Genomic DNA, 20,969 nt, shown 5'->3' on the forward strand with positions numbered 1-20,969 from the left:
ATATACACACACCATGCTGCTGCAGTGCCTTATGTAAGCTCGGTGAATTACACCATCAGCACTATTATCTGGTCTCATGCTGCCAAGCTTATGGCTGAATAATATTAAAAATGTTTTTTTTTTCCCTCTTCTCCACCTCTCTCCCTTTTTAATGTGCTCAGAGGCCCCTTGATGCCCTCTGTGTTTACCCGCTTTAGAAGTTTACCCTCTTGGCACCAGCTCCCTCATCTCCACTTGTCTTCTTTTTCTCTTACACCGAAACCTCTTCGTTTACTCCTCCTCCATCCTTTATTTGATTTAACTTTTCTGAAACTCTCCTTCTGTTTCGGCTCCCCTCTGCTCTCTTTCTCTTTATTGCCCAGTTAATGTCTTCCCCAACTTCTATATTTCTTTCGAGCCTCGAAGACAACTTATTGCCTGTGGCCTCATACCTGTGAAAAAAGCAATGCTCCAGCATTGGAAAAAACGAAAACCATCTCAGTCCGCCACTGACTTAACAACTTGGCTGTTACTCTCCACTTTGAAAGATCAGGTTTGCTCTCGCTCGGTAATACTTCTGCGCAACTTCTCTTTTTTTTCTCATCATTGTCAACTGTTGGTGTGGCGCTTTGTCGGTCATTTATGTGCGCGTCTGTTGAGATGGTGCAGGCTGTGTGGTTGCACTGGGGCCCCTGGGCTGTGGGGGGGCCTAGTGGGAGCAGGCCCTCCATCAATGTGGAGAGTGAAAAATGGCTCATGTGAGTGTCACCCTGGAAATATGTCTGAGTTCATAGATAAACTCACATTAAATTAACTTTGGTGCCATATGCTATATATATTCCTGTCAAATAGTCAGTAGCGATAACCAAATGATATGCTTATTCTAAATAATCTATGAAAACTATTCTATTCCTTTGTATTTTCGTCTTATACAGACATGCAATGATGACAGTTAGGCTGAAATATCTCAGCATCTGTATGGATGAATTCATGTGAGATGAATCCATTCATACAGACAAACATTGTGCTCAGAGAACTGACTTTTTGTTCTCTAGCGCTAAAAGTAGGTCAAAGTTTTCACTTATCCCGAACAATATCTCTACATCTAAAAGATGGATCGGCACAAACGTTTGCACAGACATTTATGGCCCTCAAACAATAACTGCTGCTGACTTTGGTTGTCCCCCGACAGCCATGACATTTGAGGTTTTTGAGTGAAATGTCTCAACAACTGTTGGATGGATTGCCATGACATTTGGTTCAGACATTTTCCTCTGAGGATGAGCCGGACTAACTTTAGCTTTCTGTTTACTTTTCACCTCATACCACAATCCTCAGGGGTCGGTTTGGCAAAGATGGACTTCCATCAAGCTAATAGACCTGTCAATTCATCCCATGCACAAAGTGGTTTAGTTCTTGCTATCTTAAAGTAGGACTAGTTTGCCATGAATTCTGGGTAAATTAAGACTTTTTTTCAAACTAAAAAAAAACATGGCTGACTGACCAGCTTCAATCCACCGGAAAACTTTACTGGGAGAATTCGGTTACTGTGACTTAGTTCACAGTTAGCCGTGTGAGCACAGAGCTGCTAGCATGGCTGTAGACTCTCAATCTTGTTTCATTCATGTTAACATTTTTTCTTCTCTGTTTGACCTTTCCCCCCCCCCTCTCCCTCCTCTGTTCCTTTACTCCAGGACTGGGTTTTCCTGACTCGCTTCTGCTTCCTCACCGACTTTGGACGTCTGGACTTCCGGTTCCGCTATCCAAAGGTAGGACGACTTCCTGTGGCTGTGTGTGTGTTTTGTCTGTATCGTGCATTTATTTTACATCTATTATTTTCAATCAGTTTTCCCAGCTTGCCCACGCTTTCTTGTCTGCAACATAAGAGTTCTACTTTTCTTCTTTCTTCATCATTTCTTTCTCCACTTTAGCATCTAGTCCTCTTTCTTTCTCTCTTTCTTTGCTCTTACTTCATCTAAACCTAATCCTCCGGCTGTTCCTGCTTTACCCGCCTCGTCCTCTTTCTCTATCCTCTCCTCCTCCCTTTTGCCCTCCCCCGCTCCATCTTTCTACTCGTCTGTTTTGTTCTTCCGCTCTGTCTTCTTTTACTCATGCCTTGCTTTACTGCTGTAGCCTGCAGACTTTGGAAACAGTTTTTGTCGTATAAATCTCAAACCGTCTGACTGCCTCCTCTCTGATCTATGCTCTCTCCCTCCGTCCCTCACCTCTGTGCAGTCTCGCTGCTGTCAGAACATATTGCTCTACTTTGATGACAGTTCTCAGTGGCCAGCTGTGTACAAGAGGCACGAAAAGGTGAGACACTGACACCCTCTGCATCATGTCTTTTGACAAGCCGTCATTAAAGAGAAATACACCTCTGTTTACTAATTCGTACGTCATTGTTGTACTGAAAAAGCTCTGTGACTCCAGTTTCGCTGAGTTCCACATTTAAACTTGAACTAAAGGATCACACGCTGGTCATGCTGCTCCGAATAAAACAGAGCTGTCTTTCTCATTTGAAAGGCTTTTCACTCACAGCCAATGATATATAATTGATGATACATGCCGTGATCAAGGATGGTACAATCCATATTTGTGAACTCAAAATGAGACGCCAGAGACTTCTGTCTGAGCTGAAGCTGCTTCACACTTAATAAATCACAGCAGGGAGCTTTTCTGCAGATGGATGTTGACTTTCTGGTTTGGAAACCTGTAACACTGCCTTTTGTAGTAAAGTCCACAAGTATTTGGACAGTGACACCTTTTTTGTTGTTTTGGTCGAGTACTCAAACTAAATGTTAATAAAACCGTGATGAAAGGGGTTAAGTGCTTACTATCAACTGTGATTTGAGGATATTTATATCCACATTTTAGGACTTAAAACCCGGTCTTTGTGCCACTGCTCTGTTCAAAATTAAGGGAGTTGATGTTTACCCTTAAAACTAAAAGTCAGCACTTTAGCCTCACAGTCATTGTATTTCAAATCCAATCAGCCGGAGTACAGACCCAAAACAATAGAAAATGCATCTCTTTCCACGTACTTAACAGACTGCACTGTGTGCATTTAGTGGCTTCTCAAACTTCTTCTACCATGCACGTGTCTTTACAGTGTACATTCAACACCATGATTTTTTCTAAACCTTAGGTTTGAGATCTTTGGCTTTTACAGAGAGTGGCTTCATGTGATATGGGCCTCGGGTATAGGAGAAGCGTGCGTGAATCCTTAATCTGTGTTGTATTCGCCTGTATGCCACAGCTAGCTGGTACTATGAGATATAACATAATACAGTCTATAAAATTGACATTAAATTGCTTTCATAACCAATGAATAATGTATAATGTGACCATTTATTGTAAGTAGACGTCGGTACCCGCCGCTCTCCCGTGTGTAACCAGCCCAGTGTTATTTTATCAGCACTCGGCATCTGATGGTTTCTTGTGTTATTAAAGTAAGGTGAGCTTCCGAGTAAAGACTGTTATTAGGGTTATCAGGCATTTTGTGTACCGTGTGGAAAAATCTCTTTTAAAATGGTCTAGCCCTGTTGGGGAAAAAGAATAACATTGACCGAATACCTCGCATTGCTCGGCGCAGGAAGTCATTTGCTGGTGTACTTTTCTTTCGACACACAGATGCGACACCATCTTGAGATATTTCCAACACAGCTGCAAACAGCACACCATTCCGCTGCTCTCAGACAGATTTTTGGTGTCATTTTCCCAAAATCAAAAAGTATGACCTTCATGCTACACTCATCATTTTTGCAGTAATATTCAGCTGTCACGCAGGGAGAAATGTACCACAGGAGGGACAAAAAAAATATCCATTTTAATTCCACATAGAGCAGCTTCAGTAGACCAGAAGGCAATGCTGCAACAATTTCAATTGCATTTTAATTAAACACTGTATATTCTGGACTGGGAAAACGGTCTCTTATGCTTTCAATGCCGCTCTGTTTTTCCTTGATATGCATACAGCTGAACGTAGGTGTAGACTGTAGGCTGTATGTGGGTAAACCCAGAGCAGCATGCAACAAGTTATGGCACATTTTCTGAGTTTTATTGAAAAATATCTTTTGAAACATGTAGAAATAGAAGTAAAATGCTGAGTAGATGCAACTGAAATTAGTTAGGGGGCGACTGTGGCTCAGAAGGTAGAGCGGGTCGTCCCTCAATCAGAAGACCGGCTCAGCTAGTCCATGTCGATGTGTCCTTGGGCAAGACACTGAACCCCAAATTGGGCTGTGCCATCGGTGTGTGGATGGGTGTGAATGCTGAAATAGATCCTGATGGGCAGGTGGCACCTTGCATGGTAGCCAATGCCATCAGTGTATGAATGGGTGAATGATGAGATGTAGTGTTAAAGCGCTTTGAGTGGTCGGAAGAGTAGAAAAGCGCTATACAAGACTATTTACCATTTAGGGCATTTTTGATTGGTTTTAAACGTTGTTCCTATATTTTGATTATGTGTTGTCTCCCGTCAGAACTGCTACCAGAAGGAAGCGGTGCTGAGGCCCGAGAACAACCAGGTCATCAACCTCACAACGCGCTACACCTGGTCAGGCTGTGTGGTAAGAGCTCACACACACACACATAAATCAATATACAAGGATGTACACACACTATAATGTAATAAACAGAATATAATGTAAAAGTTTACCTCTGACCCCTCTCTATGCTTTTACTAGAGACTGTCACATTATTCCATTTTATCACCACACAGTTATTTTCATCTGTCCTGTTGGATATTCTTTTGTGATGCAAAAAAAGGACCATAAATATGTATAAAAAGGTAAACAAGTCCACGGAGAGGCAGTGAAAGCTAATGGCCTGTAATGTGTTTTTGTAACATTTTACTGATTCACACATTTACTGTGTTGCTGCATCCTAGTCAACCAGAAATATTCCAAAAGATTTTTCTCTCCTCTGTAACACCTTTTTCTTATTAAATAATATATTCCTTTTGTTTCTTTTTCAATAAGTAACACAACATGTTTGTTTATCACATTAGGAAGTGTGATTGCCAGCGTGACTCTGTTGTTGGGGCGGTTAGTGGATCTTCTTGACACATTTCAGGCTATATCTGGGTGTGAAATTCCTTTGTATCTTGATATATCAGGCTCCCACTCTACTGTGATAGTTCAATGCATCTTTGAGGTAAAACAACATCCTCTGTGCAGACCCCCCCCCATTCATGCATTTCCTTTATCTCTCTCTCTCTCTCTCTCAGGTGGAGGGAGACGGGAATGAGGAGGTTCTGAGCTGCGTGGGCGGTCGTAGTTTCCGCTCGGTGAGGGAAAGATGGTGGTACATTGCTCTCAGCAAGTGTGGGGTAAGCACCGACTACTCCCGCCTTTCCGCTCTACAGAGGCAGGTGTACCACCAGGACCACCTTGATCAGGCTAGCCGCTTTGGGTGCCTCACATGCAAATATAACGGTGCAGTCACTGTTTGTTTTCTGCTGCTCTTCAGACAAACAAACTTCATCACTGTCGTCATCGTCAGCATCATCTATCCATCAATGATCAGATTGCTCCTTTATTCTTATTGATAACAATAATATAGATGTCTCAGATATCCATACATTTAATGTGTTATTTAAATGCCGGATAAAGAGCTTTTTTTAATATTTTCAATCACAGTTTTCAGGTTTTTGCATTTAAACCAAACAACTTAATGAACAGATTTCAGAAAATGGGAATGCTCAGGGAAAAATATACCCAGCATACCCGGAGGAAGGCTCCGTGAAACCCTGGATGTGTTGAGGCTACTTTTATTGTGCCGTCTCTTGCTATACATTTTAAATCAACTATGATTCAGCATAATTTCTGTTCCAGTATGTGCTTTCCCATTTGAGCATTTAGCACCAGGCCACATTTTAAATTCTTGAAATGAAGTAATCTAAATAAGCAAAAACTGCAAGGAAATGTAACCCTTTCATTTACAGTTGTTATCCAAATGAGATAGACAGAAAGACAGACAGATACTTTTATAAAGATTGCAACTCAAAAAGATTGTATTCTAGCTAGGATTATGAATGCTGATGCATGCTGCACACCCATTAGACCCTATCCCAAATGTAACATAGCTGACTCTCTGCTTTAACTGTGCTAAACAGTCCCTACAAGGGTGTCCACTGCAATTGATTTGCTACCTTCAGGGAATTTTTAAGCATTGTGTTATTTTATAATGGGGCTCAGTATGGTGATAATGGTGCGCTGGGAGGGGGAAAAAACACAGTTAGCTGCGCTGTGTTGTTTGTTGATGCGAGTTTGGACTGGGGCACTCGGTGAAGAAATCAGGAGCTTGTATAATGATGGCTCTGCTCAGTGATGATACAGCCTCCTACACCGAGGGCTTCAGTCAAGGAAGAATCCCAGGAATAGATGTGTGTGTTGTTTTTTTATCTGCCGATGTTGTTATGTTTGTGAAAGCGGGTGAATATGTAAGATTTTTGCTGAAGTTGTCACTGTATGCCTGCCTGCCTATCAGTGTCACAATCTGGGTTGTGTCAGTGTCATGGTCCTGGTCATAAGTGTGTGAGGTTTTTGTTGTTTTTTGTGGTGGATTTGTTTTTCTGCTGTCGGTTGAAGAGGGATATGATAAGAACAGATGCTTCCCACGGAGTGTGGTTTAGTGTCATGCTAGCGTCCGCTGATAGACGCCCTGCCTAATGCTGTTGGACTAAAGTGTAAGAGCTCGTCTCCACTCCCGGGGACATGTGCACGCCGCGCCCCGCAGCCAATTTACACCCCTCGCCTTCTCGCTTCCCTTATGCTTTCACACCTCTCCGTCTTTCTTCGTTTGTCGCTCACATTTACCGGCTGCGTCCTGCTCTCTTTCAACTCTGTCACCAAGCTGAGACGCGACTCCACGCCTTTTCATATCCATTTACCTCTCCGTCTCCCGCTCCTCTCCATCAGCCTGTCTCTAATTGTGCTTTCCATCATGCCCTCTCACTGGACTCATTTCTTCTTCTTATTCATTTAATGCATTATTCCGTGCCCCCTCACTTTTATGTGCTGCTACTTATTCTCCTCTCTCTTTGTCCCTGTTTCTCTCTTATCCGCCTCTCATTTCATGTACTTTCCATCTCAGTCTTTACCTGTGCTGAAGTGGATCTAAATCTATATCAGCTCATAAGCCCCTTGAAACCATAGGGTGTCTTCGCTCAATCCCCAGATGTAGACTCGCCTGCATGAAATGATAAAATGTTGGATCGTTATTTAACATTTCCAGGAAATTTCACTTCTTGAATTATAGCAGGAAACCTCAAGGCTGCAAATAATCATTATAAATACAATTCAGGTCATCACAAATTACAGAGCAGAGGACCTCTGGCCCTTTTCTCCTGCAGATGTATTTGCATGAATAGTATTTCTCTTGATAATTTAGTCTCAAAAACTTGCATCAACAACATACTCTACTGTCCAGCTGTAATTACGTCCGTGGGGCGGTGTAAGTTTTCACAAGGCAACATTTATTTCTTTGTTATTGCCTTACATTAAACTATTTCGATAAGTCACAATAATATAACTCATTAGCTGGGGCTAATTATACCATTCATTGAAAGTATGAAGATAACAGAACAACAAAATGGCTTCCCTGCTTCGAGAGTGTGAGAGTTAGTTTATGATGCGTTTATCCTTGGGGTCTTTCAAACAGAAGTGGAGAAATGGAAAGCTTTGAATGGTTGTAATCAGCTGCTGTTGTCTTATGCTGAGCAGAACTGCTGTTAATGAAACTAAATAACCTCAGTAGGGAACCAAGGTAGTGCTGAAATTGGACTCGCCAGGTGACTCATCTTTATAGAAGAAGTTTAGAAAAACGCCTACGTCTACTGTGTTTTCTTCAGAAATGTAAACTGTCTCTCGTAAAGACTTGAGCACAGTCGCATACAGAGGAAGGATCCTTATCATATCACTCTGTGAAAGATGGGAAGCCCGTTTGGACTTGACGCATTTCACTTCTTTAATGTGATAAATAAGAGAGACAATAACACGAGTCTCTGACAGTGTTCGGAGTCTTTTGGGAGATGTACTCACTTTTATAGGAAATGAACAAAACCCGATGATTTGTAGATTGTGTTGCTCACATTGTGAAAACAAAGTGCAGTGCTGAAGAGTGTGATTCTGCTAGTGTATTATGTCAAAATACACTTTGTCAGAGCTGCAACTAAAATGTCTTTTCATTATCAACAGTTGTTATTAATCTGGGGATTATTTTCTGGATTAATTGATTATTTAAGGGGAATTGTATCGCTAAATCGTATTGATTTGGGGAAGGCCCTTTCCTGTTTCAACACGTGAATGCCTCCATGCACAAAGCAAAGTCCATAAAGCAACGGGTTTGTTGACGAAGAACGTCACTGGCCCTTCTTCTGCCCTCATGATTCCTGTCGATGGTTCTCGATGCATCTCAATAAATGACTATGGCATGAATGAGCCTAGCGGCTTGTGGACTTTAGTTAGTTTTCCGTAGTCATAGCTCTTCTACTCTTACCTGGTTTAAGTCATTGTGCCTCCCGACACAACACTGGAGTTAAATTTTAGCCTGAATGCAGGTTTTTTTTTCAGCCCAACATTGTTGAAACCGAGCAGCTAATACTTGTGGCGACAGCAACAAGCTAGCAGACTGCCATCTCTGTAGGAGTGTTCGTGTAGGAGTGTATCAAGCTCCGCCCTCTGCGAATGACAGCAGAAATGCAGTAAAGCTTCACACTGAGCTCAAGTGAAAGCACACTCCCGAGTATGTTCTGTCACTGCATTGAGTCAGAGCTGTCCACGTACGCATCCCACTGCATTTTAGAATTACGAAATGTCAAAACCTCTACTGCCAACCCCTAGTCAGGCGCGACATCAGTGCCGCAATTAATGCTTTTGTGGCTGAATGGGTGCAAATCCTTGCAGCCAGGTTCCAAAAAATCTTTTGGAAAGCCTTCCCAGAGGAGTGGAGGCTGTTGTAGCAGAATATCAAAGGGACATTTGGCTTTAGAGGAGCTTTGTGAAGTCTGAGAAAGAGAGCCCGCATTTCAATCTAAAAGTGTGGAGTGTGAAAGACGTTGGCGTCTGCCAGGCAGAGAGGATCTAATGAAAATGCATCGTCAAGTTTCCTTATAGATGTAGAATAGAGTAAACTCATGCTAGGGACAAATAGGATATATATCAAAATATATTTGACCATTCCGTTTTAAAATCTACCTCTTGCGACTGCGAGTCCCCCAGCGTTGTGGAAGTGCAGTATTAAATTGCTGGAGTATCCCTTTTAATGCCTCATGGTTTTGGAATGACATATCCAACAACCAGATATGAGCATAATGTTCAGCCGTCCACATGTGGTAGAGAAAATGATCCACTCTCTCCATGCAACTCTAAATGCAGTTATCAGCAGCCCAGGGGGAGCACAAGAAGTTCAGGGCTGCACAGGTGTTTGGGTTAGAGCACAGTCAGTGTGTGATATATCAGAAGTGGATGCCTTTTACACCTGAAACCAACAAGCAACCCCAAAATCATCCTGTGACTCCCTGTCAGTCCCAACAAGAGATAATCTGCTGTGTGAAGTGCTACTTCTTCCCTCATCTCCCCTGCATACGTCTCTCTTCCCGTCTTTGCATGTGCTCCTTTCTGTTCATTCTGGCTTTCTCTCTACTTGGTCTTCTATCGTGTTATTTTATAAAAAAATTTTACTTTCTCTCTCTCTCTACATCTATCACTCTCTGTATCTCCGTCTCCTTGCTCTTTGTGTCTGTATTGATTTTGTGGCAGTGCACGCTCTATGCCTCTCGACCTTTTCGATAGAGGGAGTGAGATGGAGTCGCTGGCTGCCAAACAAAATCAAAGTCTTTTTTTTTTTTTTTTTTTTTCCACTCGCTCCACAAGCGCGAACTCCATCGGCTTTGAACTTGTGTGTGTGAAATGAGCTCACTGTGCTCTGATTGTCAACCAATCTCTGCCCCCCATTCTATCTCTGCTCCCCATACCACTTTTTTCACCTCCCAAAATTCACTTTCAATTTTTATTTGTGCGACTGCCAAAAATGAACATATCATTCCAATATGGGTTCAACACACCGGTGTGTTCATTCACTTCACGGTATTTCTCCTTTGCTGCATGTTTACACACCCAAATATTCTCTTGTTGTGCTCTTTCACAACATTGCAATCTGCTTTAGTGCGCTGCATTAAAGCAGAGAAAACTGTTGCTCTGGATATGATCCTTCCTTCCTTCCTGTTAATCTGGGTCATATTCTCATTGGCAGCACATTAGCAGCCTAGATTCCTTTTTTTTTATTCCTCCACTAACTTCCTCCGCACACCTGGGGGATCCCGAGGCACTTCCAGGCCAGCTGGGGGACCGACTGACTATACGGCACAATTACACTGAGCAGCTCGACCAACAGTGTGTCTCTCCCCAAGGAGGATTTGGATAATTTCCTCCTCTTGTAACAGGAAAGGTTTTTTGATTTTTTTTTAAGCTTAAAGCTGTGGAAGGCAGAGATTTCATTTAAAAATGTATCTCATCAAACAAAATTCACGTGCGGTACATTCGCCTTCTTCCCTCACATGACATGCTGGTGTGAAGAATGGACGTCAGTGGTCAATTGCTGCAGCAGAAAATGATGAATCAACCATCTTTGAAAATCAGCAAAACTGTCTCATGATTGTTAAGCGAGCAACGTCAGATGTTTTTCGTCAGTTTGCGGATATGGTTGCAAGTGAAAGCAGGGCGATGTGTTGACATTGTGATATGAGGTTAGACGTCCTCTAGGATCGTCATTTTCCTGATTTGGTGGCGTAGTTTAGATTGTGGTTTTCCTGGAGTCATCACATCAGCATTATTAATAAGGCTGGGTGTTGATCGTCAAATGTTTTTTGGTCCCAGAAGAGCAGCGAGTATTTCTATTAGATATTTTCCTCATTTAAATCACAGTTTTAACATTTTCTTCTTTTTTTTTTTAGCAATGTTCTAGTTTGGCTGTTTATACAACATTTTACTTCTTTTGATAACAAATAACACTTTTGTGGAAAAAAACGTCTTGGTGACCTAGCACTCATATTAACATGACGATGCTGGTTTTAATTCCAGCTAACATCTTCGTTCTCTACCATCATCAGATTTATGACACCTCAAAATGTCATAGGAATAATGTTTAAAAAAAACGTATCTATAGAGTGGTTACCTCTTTTCATTGTCCAGTACAGCTTTAAGATTTAATGTATATTTTGTTCAGCTCACAAAGCCTGAATGTATTTTTTATTTCACCTGCCTCCTCTGCTCTCCTCTGTCTTTCATACTGCTTCTTCTTTGTGTCTCTCTCTCTCTCTCTCTCTCTCTCTCTCTCTCTCTCTCTCTCCATTTCCTCTCCTCTCTCGCAGGGCGATGGCCTGATGCTGGAGTACGAGATGAAACTGTCCAACGGCCAGTCTTTCTGGACACAGCATTTCTCTGCAGATGAGTTCGGTAAGAGTGATTGGACAGAAAAAGAGCGATTATGGAAGGAATCGCTGATGGCACAAGCCAACACCACTTAGCACGGCCAATAAAGCACACAGAACTGAACAAATTACAATAATGAAGGGACGGCTGGATGAATTAATAGTGATAGATGAACTGAGAGGAATGGATAAAAAGAAGAAGAGGCCCAAGTAGCTTCCAAATGAATTATTCCTACATCTCCAATGTTATCTGTCTCCCCCACTCTCCTACTGTAACTCTCTCTCTGCTTCTTAACTAATCCAATATCCTCATCATGTACCTGCCTCTCTGAATCTTTCACCATTTCCTTTTTTCTACTTCTACTGCCCCTCTCTTCCTCGCCTTGATATCCTCTGAACCTCATTTTGATTCCACCTCCTCTCTCTCGTGCCTTCCTTTATCCCTTTCCCCCTTCGTTTTTTCTTTCTCATCAATTATTCTCTATCTTTCCTCTACTTCCACCATCCCCTATTCACAGGCATCTTGGAGACGGACATCACCTTCCTGGTCATCTTCTCCCTGGTGTTCCTCCTCTCCTGCTACTTTGCCTGTAGGTACCGCCTTTTCCACTTAACCGTATCTCTCTTCCTCCCTCTTCTTCTATGAGCCAATTTATTCTGACTTTCAGAGCCCCAGCAGTCATTTAATGCCCCTTTTCTTCAGATCTATTATAAAAATCTACATGCTTTCTTGATGGGATAGGAGTAAGTTCTCATGTTTCCTCTGATAAGTAAAGGGGGAGCATGTGCCTACTTTTTCCTCGGAGCAAGGAGTTTTCAGAACAAAGCAAGAGCAATCTAGAAAGCAGGAGCGGGAGGATGGCGAGAGTGGGGTTTGTTTTTTGTGTAAAGTCGAACGGTTGAATGGAGAAGGTAGTGGTAGCGTTAAGGTTAGTGAAGCGAGTTTGTCACATGAAGGTCACAGCTCAAATAACCCGAAGCAGCTGAGAGCATTGAAGGATCTGTCATTCCTTGTTTCTTCATGTACTGTAAGGATTCCTTACCTTTCCTAAGGATTGACTCACTTAAATTACAAAATAAACATATTTTCTCATTTAACCGTAGCGCAGTGTTAAAGATATATGTACAATTCCCACATTAAAATGTTACACACGACTAAACCAAGTAGTACGATATATATATATTTTGTTGAGTTGTGTATTTTACATTATCCCAAATATTTCCAACAATGGAGAAATCTGTAATTTTATTAAAGTTAACGGTGCATTCCATTCGTTTGTCCTTTTCTAGTTGCTCTAACTTCTGTGGAAACGCGTTAAGCACCATATGAGTGAGGAAGGAAGTCTGCGAGCCACTCGATTTATTGCTATTATTCGTTGCCGTTTATGCGCGTTCTATTGACGGAGCTGTCCTCCATGAAGCCCATGGAGGACCAAACGTCCCCGAAGGATAACAGCGCTGGGCTACCCTACGATTAAATTAGCCGCATGCCTCAACCTTACAGCAACAGTAGCTGTATGGGTGGTCGACTCATCTAATTGTACGTTTTATTGGTTCATCCTGTTGTGGCCTGTCTGCTCTCTTTGTGCTCGCTCACTGACACGGTCTGATATATCACCACACAGCTGAGAGACTGACAGGGGAAACGCATAAAAACACATAAAAACACACAGCGATGTAACATCCCCTTCTCTGCCGCTTTGTAACAGATGCCAATGAGTGCCATATACCTTGAGCCTTGATGACAGAGAGGGGCGTGACAAAGCGGGGGTATTTGACCTCGGAATGAGAAAGGGCTGCACACCCTTATTGGCTGGGGGTTAGACGCCCACGTTGGGCCCAAATGCTCTTAGCTGACCCTTAGAAGAGCCCCGACCAAAATAAGAAGATAAGGGAAAATACAGGCATAGGGCAGTGTGTGTTGTAATCCAAGCCTCTCCTTGCTTTGTTTACAACACCGAACACGCATGTTTTTTTAGTGCATGTTAGTGCATATGAGCGTGCCCCACTGGCTAGCCAGTGGCTGCCGCTCTGCACTGCTCACATACGGCGGTTGCAGCTGTTTGTCACAGAAGCGTAGCGCTTGCCCTCCGGTTCCTCCTCAGGTAAACACCGTTAGATCTCTAACCTTTTAAAATCAAACAAAGCACATGTAAATTACGATGTAGAGTGTTGCACGAATAGAGGGAATCAGGCCTAAAGGGACTTTTATTTCATTACTTCCACCAAAATGAAAATAATATTCACAATGCCATAGGATATGCAGATTATTAAAGATGTAAAATGTTTAAAAGGTTATAAAACATTGAAGGGGACAGAATTTTCGTTTTGGGGAAAAATGTTCCTTTGACAGCCATCAATGGTGTACCTTTGGAGGAAGTTGCAGGAGGATCCAGCAGTGTCTGGCTGGCCAAGCCTGTGGTTAAACAGGCTGTTATGAGTGTGTGTGTGAACGTTTATGACCCTTCCTCCCCCTGTAAATTTTCCCCAGGGCCACTTCTGTTTGCAGAAGTGTTTAGGTAATAAAATTGTCTTGTTAAATACGCATTAAAAATATTTCCTCACAACCTTGGGGGAGAGAGTGGAGAAGATGTATAAGGCCTCATGTAGAGACGGGCATCACTAGATGGATGCATGCTAATGGTCGCGCCCCCCCTTTTTATCTGACCTTCTCCTTTGTTCTGTTTTTATGCCTCCACGCCGGCAATAACCGTGGCTGGAGGCATTATGTTTTTGGGTTGTCTGTCCCATTCTTGTGAACCCAATATCTCAGAAACGCCAGGAGGGAATGTCTTCAAATTTGGCATAAATGTCCTCTAGGACTAAAGGATGAACTATACATTGTACGTAAGAAGTGGACGTAGTCACCGTGACGTAGCCCATTCGTTCATGGACTATGGTTTCGAAGCCTTGAGTTCGGCATTTTGGCCATCGCCATCTTGGTTTTTGGAGCTATAAGTGACACAAGAGGGTTGAGCTAAGTACAACCACATGCTGAATAAGACATTTTTAGGCAACCAAAATGTTAGTATTAACTCTCATGAACAGAATACTCACTGTACCAGACTGGATGAAGGTAGCCACGCCCTAAAGCGAACCCTGCTTCATCGTCTGTCTTACTCTGAATGAGAAGACAGCGATTGAGGTTATAAACTCGTGTTTACGGATGTAATAAATCAAGTGAGAAGTCATTTTCTCATAGACTTCAGTCTGACTTCTTTTTGCTACCAGAGGAGTCGGCCCCTCCTGGCTATTAGAAATAATGCAAGTTTAAGGCACCTCAGCAGTACGGATTCAATTTTGGTGGTCAAACTTCAAGGTCACTGCAACCTCACATCTGGCTCATTCTCTCGAACGTGATATCTCAGCAGCGCCTTGAGGGTAATCTCTTCAAATGTTGCACAAACGTCCACATAGACACAAGGATGAACTGATTAGAATGTGGTGGTTAAAGGTCCCTGTGACCTCGAAAAAACATGTTTCCTAATGACAGAATTCATATGCTAATTATCACAATTCCACACAAATGTAATGTATGTAATGTAATAGGATACAATTATTAAGTGGTGACATTGTGGACAGACATGGATATAAACTGCAACTTTAATGGTTGGCAGAGGCATACAACCACAAGGCGGTCTTCTCTTTTTATCCTCTGTCTCTCACTATCTGTGCCTCTCTCGCTCTCTTTTGCCATCTGTTAGCATATCTCCATCCTTTTTATCTATCTCTATCCACACGCGCACGCACACACACACACCTCATTCTTGTTTTTTTTTCTCTCCTCTGCAGACAATCTGAAGGGAAGACAGCTTCTTCACACAACCTACAAAATGTTTATGATGGCGGCAGGTGTGGAGGGTGAGCGCTTCTGTCCCGAACACACACACACACACACACACACACACACACACTTTATGCCATAACACACACGTACACACGCTCAAGAAAACAATGAGCTTCTCGCATGGCTGCAGCATCTTATACCTTAATCCCCACATCAAGAGCCGAGATATTATCGTCCTTATTAGCCTCTGAATAGGAACTTTTGCAAACAGCCATGCGGCGCAGTCTTCAGTGGAGCATGCTGTTAGTGACGAACACCCCATCACTCTCCTCAATTGTCCTGTCACCCCTGCATTCCCTTCCTCCCTCTACTCCCACGTCTCTCAAGCCTTTTGCTCCCTTTTCATCTCCTTTCATCACTTCCTCTTCTTCTCTGTCTCGCTTCTCTACTCCCCATTTGTCTCCTCTTCTCCTACCTCTGCCCTTTCTCTTTCCTCATTATCATCTCCCTGTCTCCTCTCGTCTTTACGTCTTGTTTCTGACATCTCCTTCTTTTCTCCCTTTTCTCCTCCTCTTGTCCCTCGTTCTCCCTTTCTCCCTCGTTCTCCATTTCTCTGTATCTTTTCTACTTGGCAGTGCTCAGCCTGTTGTTCCATTGTGTCTACTGGGGCCTGTATGCTCGAGATGGAGTTGGCAACGGCAGCCTGAAACTACTTGGTGAGTTTTTCTCCTGCATCAGCCACTGACTGACTGACTGACACTGCCTCTGCACTGGAAAATCACTCACTGCCCGAGCAGAATGAATGAGTGGACGATGATGGATGTGTGTGGGTGAAGAAGTGTGTGTGTGTGTGTGTGTGTGTGTGTGTGTGTGTGAGACAACCTGATTTTAATCTATATCCTCTGATATTACAGATTCGGAAACCACAACCTAATTACCCCCTCTGTCTTCTCTTTCTCACTTTCTGTCTCAATCCTCCTCTCTGTCTGTCTCCAGGGAAATTACTCTTCTCAGTCAGTTTCTTGGTGTTCCTCCTGATGCTCATATTGTTGGGCAAAGGTTTCACTGTCACCAGGTGGGGGTTTGCAATTTTTTTGCAGCTTGTGTGTGTGTGTGTTTCTTCAAGCCTATGCATGTCTCTTGTAATACAAGCCTGTCACCTTCTCCAGGTGTGTTTATGCTGCTGCTGCCTCTCACTGCCAGGCCTCACTGTCACATTCAGTACAGTATGTCATGACAATGTTAGGTGTCAGTCAAATAGTCAGTTAGTTCGCTCGGTGGTGCGGATGAACACCTGATGTGTCGGGGGAATGTGATAGACAGATGCTGTGAACTTTATGTTGTTTTTGTGTTTCTGTGTCAGCGGCAGGTTTACCTTGTTGCCCTGCAAAGCCCGCTGACAATTCTTAGGTTCACTCGCAGTTTTCTGGCAAGGCTCAGTGGAGGTTTCTTCGGGGTAGGAATTATTTCAGTTAGCTGGCACAAGAGATGATTTACGAGTGATCTCAAGTTTTCCAATTCCAATTTGAAAGAACAGTCATCAAACATGTCAGCTGATCTTGAAACGTTAGATTTCTTCCAAGCTATCCCCAGATAGCGCGAGAAACCGCTACAGTAAATGGCAGTTCACAAGGTTTTGAGCTTTGATTCATGGCGAGTCATCTTCTAAACCAGTGGTCACAGTTTGAAGATTGGCCCTGCTTAGGGCTCAGTTGAATCTCTCTGGATATTTTTTAGACCGAGCTCTTGTAGTAAAAACTGAGCTTGCAAGATTTAAGCAGTTTTTTTTTGACTCTGGGATTACATCCTGCTCTGAGCTCAGGAGATTCTCTGATCTTTTAGACTTATTAAACCCTCTTAAAACCCCGGTGAATAAACTTAAACTGCATCCCCATCCAGCTAGAACCATGGCTGTTTATGTGCAGTAACTGAGAGGTTGGCAGTTTGGAAATAATCCAACAACTTTGATATGTTTTCGCTGGTGTGCGTTGTTGAATTAGCCTGAGCAAAAAAGGATGTTTGAAATTGCTTCTGATATTTGTTGACTGCAAATAAGGAAGCATTCATTTCTGCTTTTGTGAGTGCGGACAGCTATTTTCAGAGCCTACCGTGAAAAAGTCTACAACCATTTGATATTTATAAAGCTGAGCACACCAGTCCTTTTGTAGTGTGTGGTGTTGAATAGCTGCGTTTTAGATTAAGCTGTCTTTGCTTTGTGTGTAAAAGCACCAAATGTGTGCTTTTGTGTGTGTTTCCATGTCACTCCCTCTGTCTGTGTATCTTTGAGGGTGTCTGTATTTGTTTCTTAGCTTCCGCTTGTGTGTGACCTCTGACCCTGTGTGTGTGTCAGGGCGAGGATCAGTCACAGTGGGTCGGTTAAGTTAAGCATCTACATGACAGTCTACACAATCACCTACGTCATCCTCTTCATCTACGAGGCAGAGGTAATGCGCACACACACACACACACACACACACACGCACACACTAGGGGTACTGAGGTTATTTTAATTTCTGATTAATCAGTGGATTTTTCATTTTGATTACTTTTCATCACAAATTCCCAAAGCCTAAGGTGACTCATTCAAACCCAAATATATTTAATTTACAGTAATGTAAAACAGAGAAAAGTTGCAAATCCACATTCCTGCTTCATCACTTGTTCATTTTGAGTTTAAAACTACTAAAAATCAAACTGTAGTCATTTTCTTTTAAATTCAGATTCCTTAAAACATGTGAACACTTCCAACACATCACTTCAGATGTGACTTGAAAGCAGCGTCTGAATTACGCCTAGGATGACTGCTGATGTTTCTGACATGACTTGAAGCAGTTCTGCACTCGTATTATTGCTCCCTTTGGCTTTATTTTAATAATCTCATAAATATTCATGGCTGAGTCGAGCCCACACATCAACGTGGGCTGTAATGGCTTTTTCTGTCACTTAATTACATTGATACATTGCTAATTCTGAAAATGCAACAAGTTGATTGTAAAAAGAAAAAAGAAGAAACTCCTTTATGAGATTCATATTAATAAGAACAACGAGGCAGCTCCAGACTACAAAGACAGCTAAACAGATTTGCAGTGCTCACGACTGTACCTGAGATAATAAATCTTCGATCAATGACCGTTTCTTTAAGATTTCCTGATTTGAAAGTCAGACTTACTAATCGGTATACTGAGAGATTTCCACTCTCATTAAATGAATCATCCTCTCTCTATGTGAAGAAGGAAACAGCTATGATGTTATAGCATGTAAGCATATGAGCTTATGAATTAATTAGACACTCTGGAGTGTTACAGTTATACGTCTGTGCCTGCTGCAGAGGCTTCAGCAAAGTCGGCCGTAATGATGGTACATTTAGGTACAGGGGATTACAGTCTTTGAACACAGCATATTAATGACACAGTGGGAATATTGCAGTGAAGGTATCCATGCTATATTTAACGCTGGAGCCTATAGCCATTTTTCACACTGCAATATGTGGATCTGAAGCAGTGTAATTTATCTGCTGCCTGCCTCCCTACACGGTCCCTTCTATTAAAGAGCGCAAAACTCAGGGGAGCTCCTGCTAAAAATACACCAAACTAGGTTACACTTGGAACTGATATAAAGAGTGTTCCTGGGCCTGCAGTCGGGGAATCTGCCAGGCTCAGGTTTTCTGGTTGGATCCCAATAAGCTTAACACCGAGTCATCAGACTAATGCATTATGTATCAAGGGGTAACACTGTATGGCCAACACTATCCAGTCACTGGCCTGTGAATGCTCTCTAGTGTCCGCAGATGCAAGGACAGGTGCCCCCCCCCCCCCACACACACACACACACACACACACACACAAAACCTGTGCACACACATACCGATGACCCAGTTGTTGAGAAGAAGTGTCAATGTCAAAGACTCGCCCAGAATGCAACAAGCCGAGCTTTTGGCTCAGTCATCGCAGTGCATCAGCCAAACCACGAGCCATCCATCTTAGTAATTAGGGTACAGCCTGCAATGTGTAGCTATGCCAAAAGATGCTTCTTTTCTACTTTGTGTAAAAGTTTAGGCTTGTTTAACATCCACGTCTTCATTTTGGCATAACTTCTCATGCTCCTGTGCCAGTTCTTTGACCCAGGTGAAGTGCTGTACGCCTACGACAGCCCCGCAGGCTACGGACTGATGGGCCTGCAGCTGCTGGCCTACGTGTGGTTCTGCTACGCCGTGCTGGTCTCTCTGAAACACTACCCTGAGAAACAGCCCTTCTACATCCCGTTCTTCACCACGTACACACTATGGTGAGACCGGCGCCGCTTCCCCCACTCTGCCCTCGCTGAGGATAATAGCACCTGAGCGAGATTGCAGGAGTAGAAAAATACACATTTCTCTGTTTGAGGTGTCTTCAATTTGAATAATTTATGCCGCTCGGTAAAAATGTCTATGAGATAGGTGATGCTTTAGCAGTCCGGGAATGAAAAGTTGTTTATTTCACACTACCCTTCAATGACATTGTGAGCCCAACCTCTGTGCTCTGCTAACAGATAAGATAATTGTACTTGAGTGAATGATTGCTAGAGGAAAACATCAATTTTTACTCAGCTGATGAGGTCTCTTCTATTAGAATAATTCATGCTCCCATATATGTGTGCTAGATAGTTTAAAGCTTTATACTGGAAAGTGTTTTTCCTTTTAAACAACCCTGAGAACCTCTTCTGCATACATCAGCCTCTCTGCCCTTCACTCACTGGGTGTAATAGCATGAGCTTCAAATGAAGTGTGGACTACAAAGACTAATATTATCTCTGTATTTCGCTCTCATTGCTGCCACTATCTCCCTCCTAATTATCTATGTCTCTCCTCTCCTTCCATTATTATCTTTCTGTGTGTTTTACATCCGTTTCTACTCTCCCTGCTTGTCTTTCTCTCGTCATCAAACTCTGTTCTCATCTTTTCTTTTAATGCGTTTTTCGTTATCCTAAATCCACTCACTTGTCTTCCTCAGGTTTTTCGCCGTGCCTGTCATGGCTTTGATCGCCAACTTTGGGATTCCTCGTTGGGCCCGGGAGAAGATCGTCAACGGCATTCAGCTCGGCATCCACCTCTACGCCCACATCGTCTTCCTCGTTCGTAACACACACACACACACACACACACACACACACGCTCATGCAGCCCCTTGGACTGCAACACAGTTCACATTATTCAAGAGTCATTATTGTCAGTCATACATTATTCACTGGCCTTGAGTCATACTAGCTCATGCTGATTGTCTCTCCCACACATCATTATCTACCTCTTTCTCACCTTCGACACATTGTCCTTTACTAATGGGCCGTACTGCTCACGCACATTTCCTTTTATGTTCCTGCTCACTTATTTCCCACTTCTCACTTGGACCGTAAATGCCCTGGCAATGTGTTACTACACATATTTATACACGGATTATATATGTAAGAACCAGCAGAGATCATCACATCTTTTTATCCTCTTGTGCCTTAGGTTATCACACGACCCTCAGCAGCCAATAAGAACTTCCCATATCATGTTCGGACGTCACAGATCGGGATCCTGCTGTCCAGTCCGAAAGCAGGCGAGGGGGCGGAGAGTTTCCCTCATCATGCCTATGGAAATGGCTCCTTCCTGGGAGACTCTCAACCCAACTTCACTGAACTCTTCTCCATCCAATCAGTGAGTCTAACTTTATATGTTCTTGGATGCATGCTTGATATCCTAGACACGGAGGACTAAGTGCTGTGAAGAAAAAGATGTCGCAGAAACAGGTTAAC

The 20,969-nt window shown here is 42.8% G+C and overlaps 1 protein-coding gene across 1 annotated transcript in view; it reads left to right on the top strand.

Moving 5' to 3' along the window:
- tmem145 (transmembrane protein 145) overlaps positions 1–20,969 on the top strand; it is a 46,509-nt gene that overhangs the window by 21,300 nt on the left and 4,240 nt on the right. Inside the window, exons 2-14 of the mRNA XM_031853020.1 lie at positions 1,674–1,748; positions 2,215–2,292; positions 4,461–4,547; positions 5,207–5,308; positions 11,351–11,435; positions 11,929–12,000; positions 15,203–15,271; positions 15,833–15,913; positions 16,194–16,272; positions 17,548–17,641; positions 19,309–19,481; positions 20,186–20,306; positions 20,683–20,871. Of these exons, the coding sequence (XP_031708880.1) occupies positions 1,674–1,748; positions 2,215–2,292; positions 4,461–4,547; positions 5,207–5,308; positions 11,351–11,435; positions 11,929–12,000; positions 15,203–15,271; positions 15,833–15,913; positions 16,194–16,272; positions 17,548–17,641; positions 19,309–19,481; positions 20,186–20,306; positions 20,683–20,871 (1,305 nt within the window). The remainder of the gene's footprint in view (positions 1–1,673; positions 1,749–2,214; positions 2,293–4,460; positions 4,548–5,206; positions 5,309–11,350; positions 11,436–11,928; positions 12,001–15,202; positions 15,272–15,832; positions 15,914–16,193; positions 16,273–17,547; positions 17,642–19,308; positions 19,482–20,185; positions 20,307–20,682; positions 20,872–20,969) is intronic.

The sequence above is a fragment of the Anarrhichthys ocellatus genome, unplaced genomic scaffold (genome assembly GCF_004355925.1).
Source record: "Anarrhichthys ocellatus isolate YVR2014 unplaced genomic scaffold, GSC_Weel_1.0 scaffold13, whole genome shotgun sequence".
In the NCBI taxonomy this organism is placed as follows: domain Eukaryota; kingdom Metazoa; phylum Chordata; class Actinopteri; order Perciformes; family Anarhichadidae; genus Anarrhichthys; species Anarrhichthys ocellatus.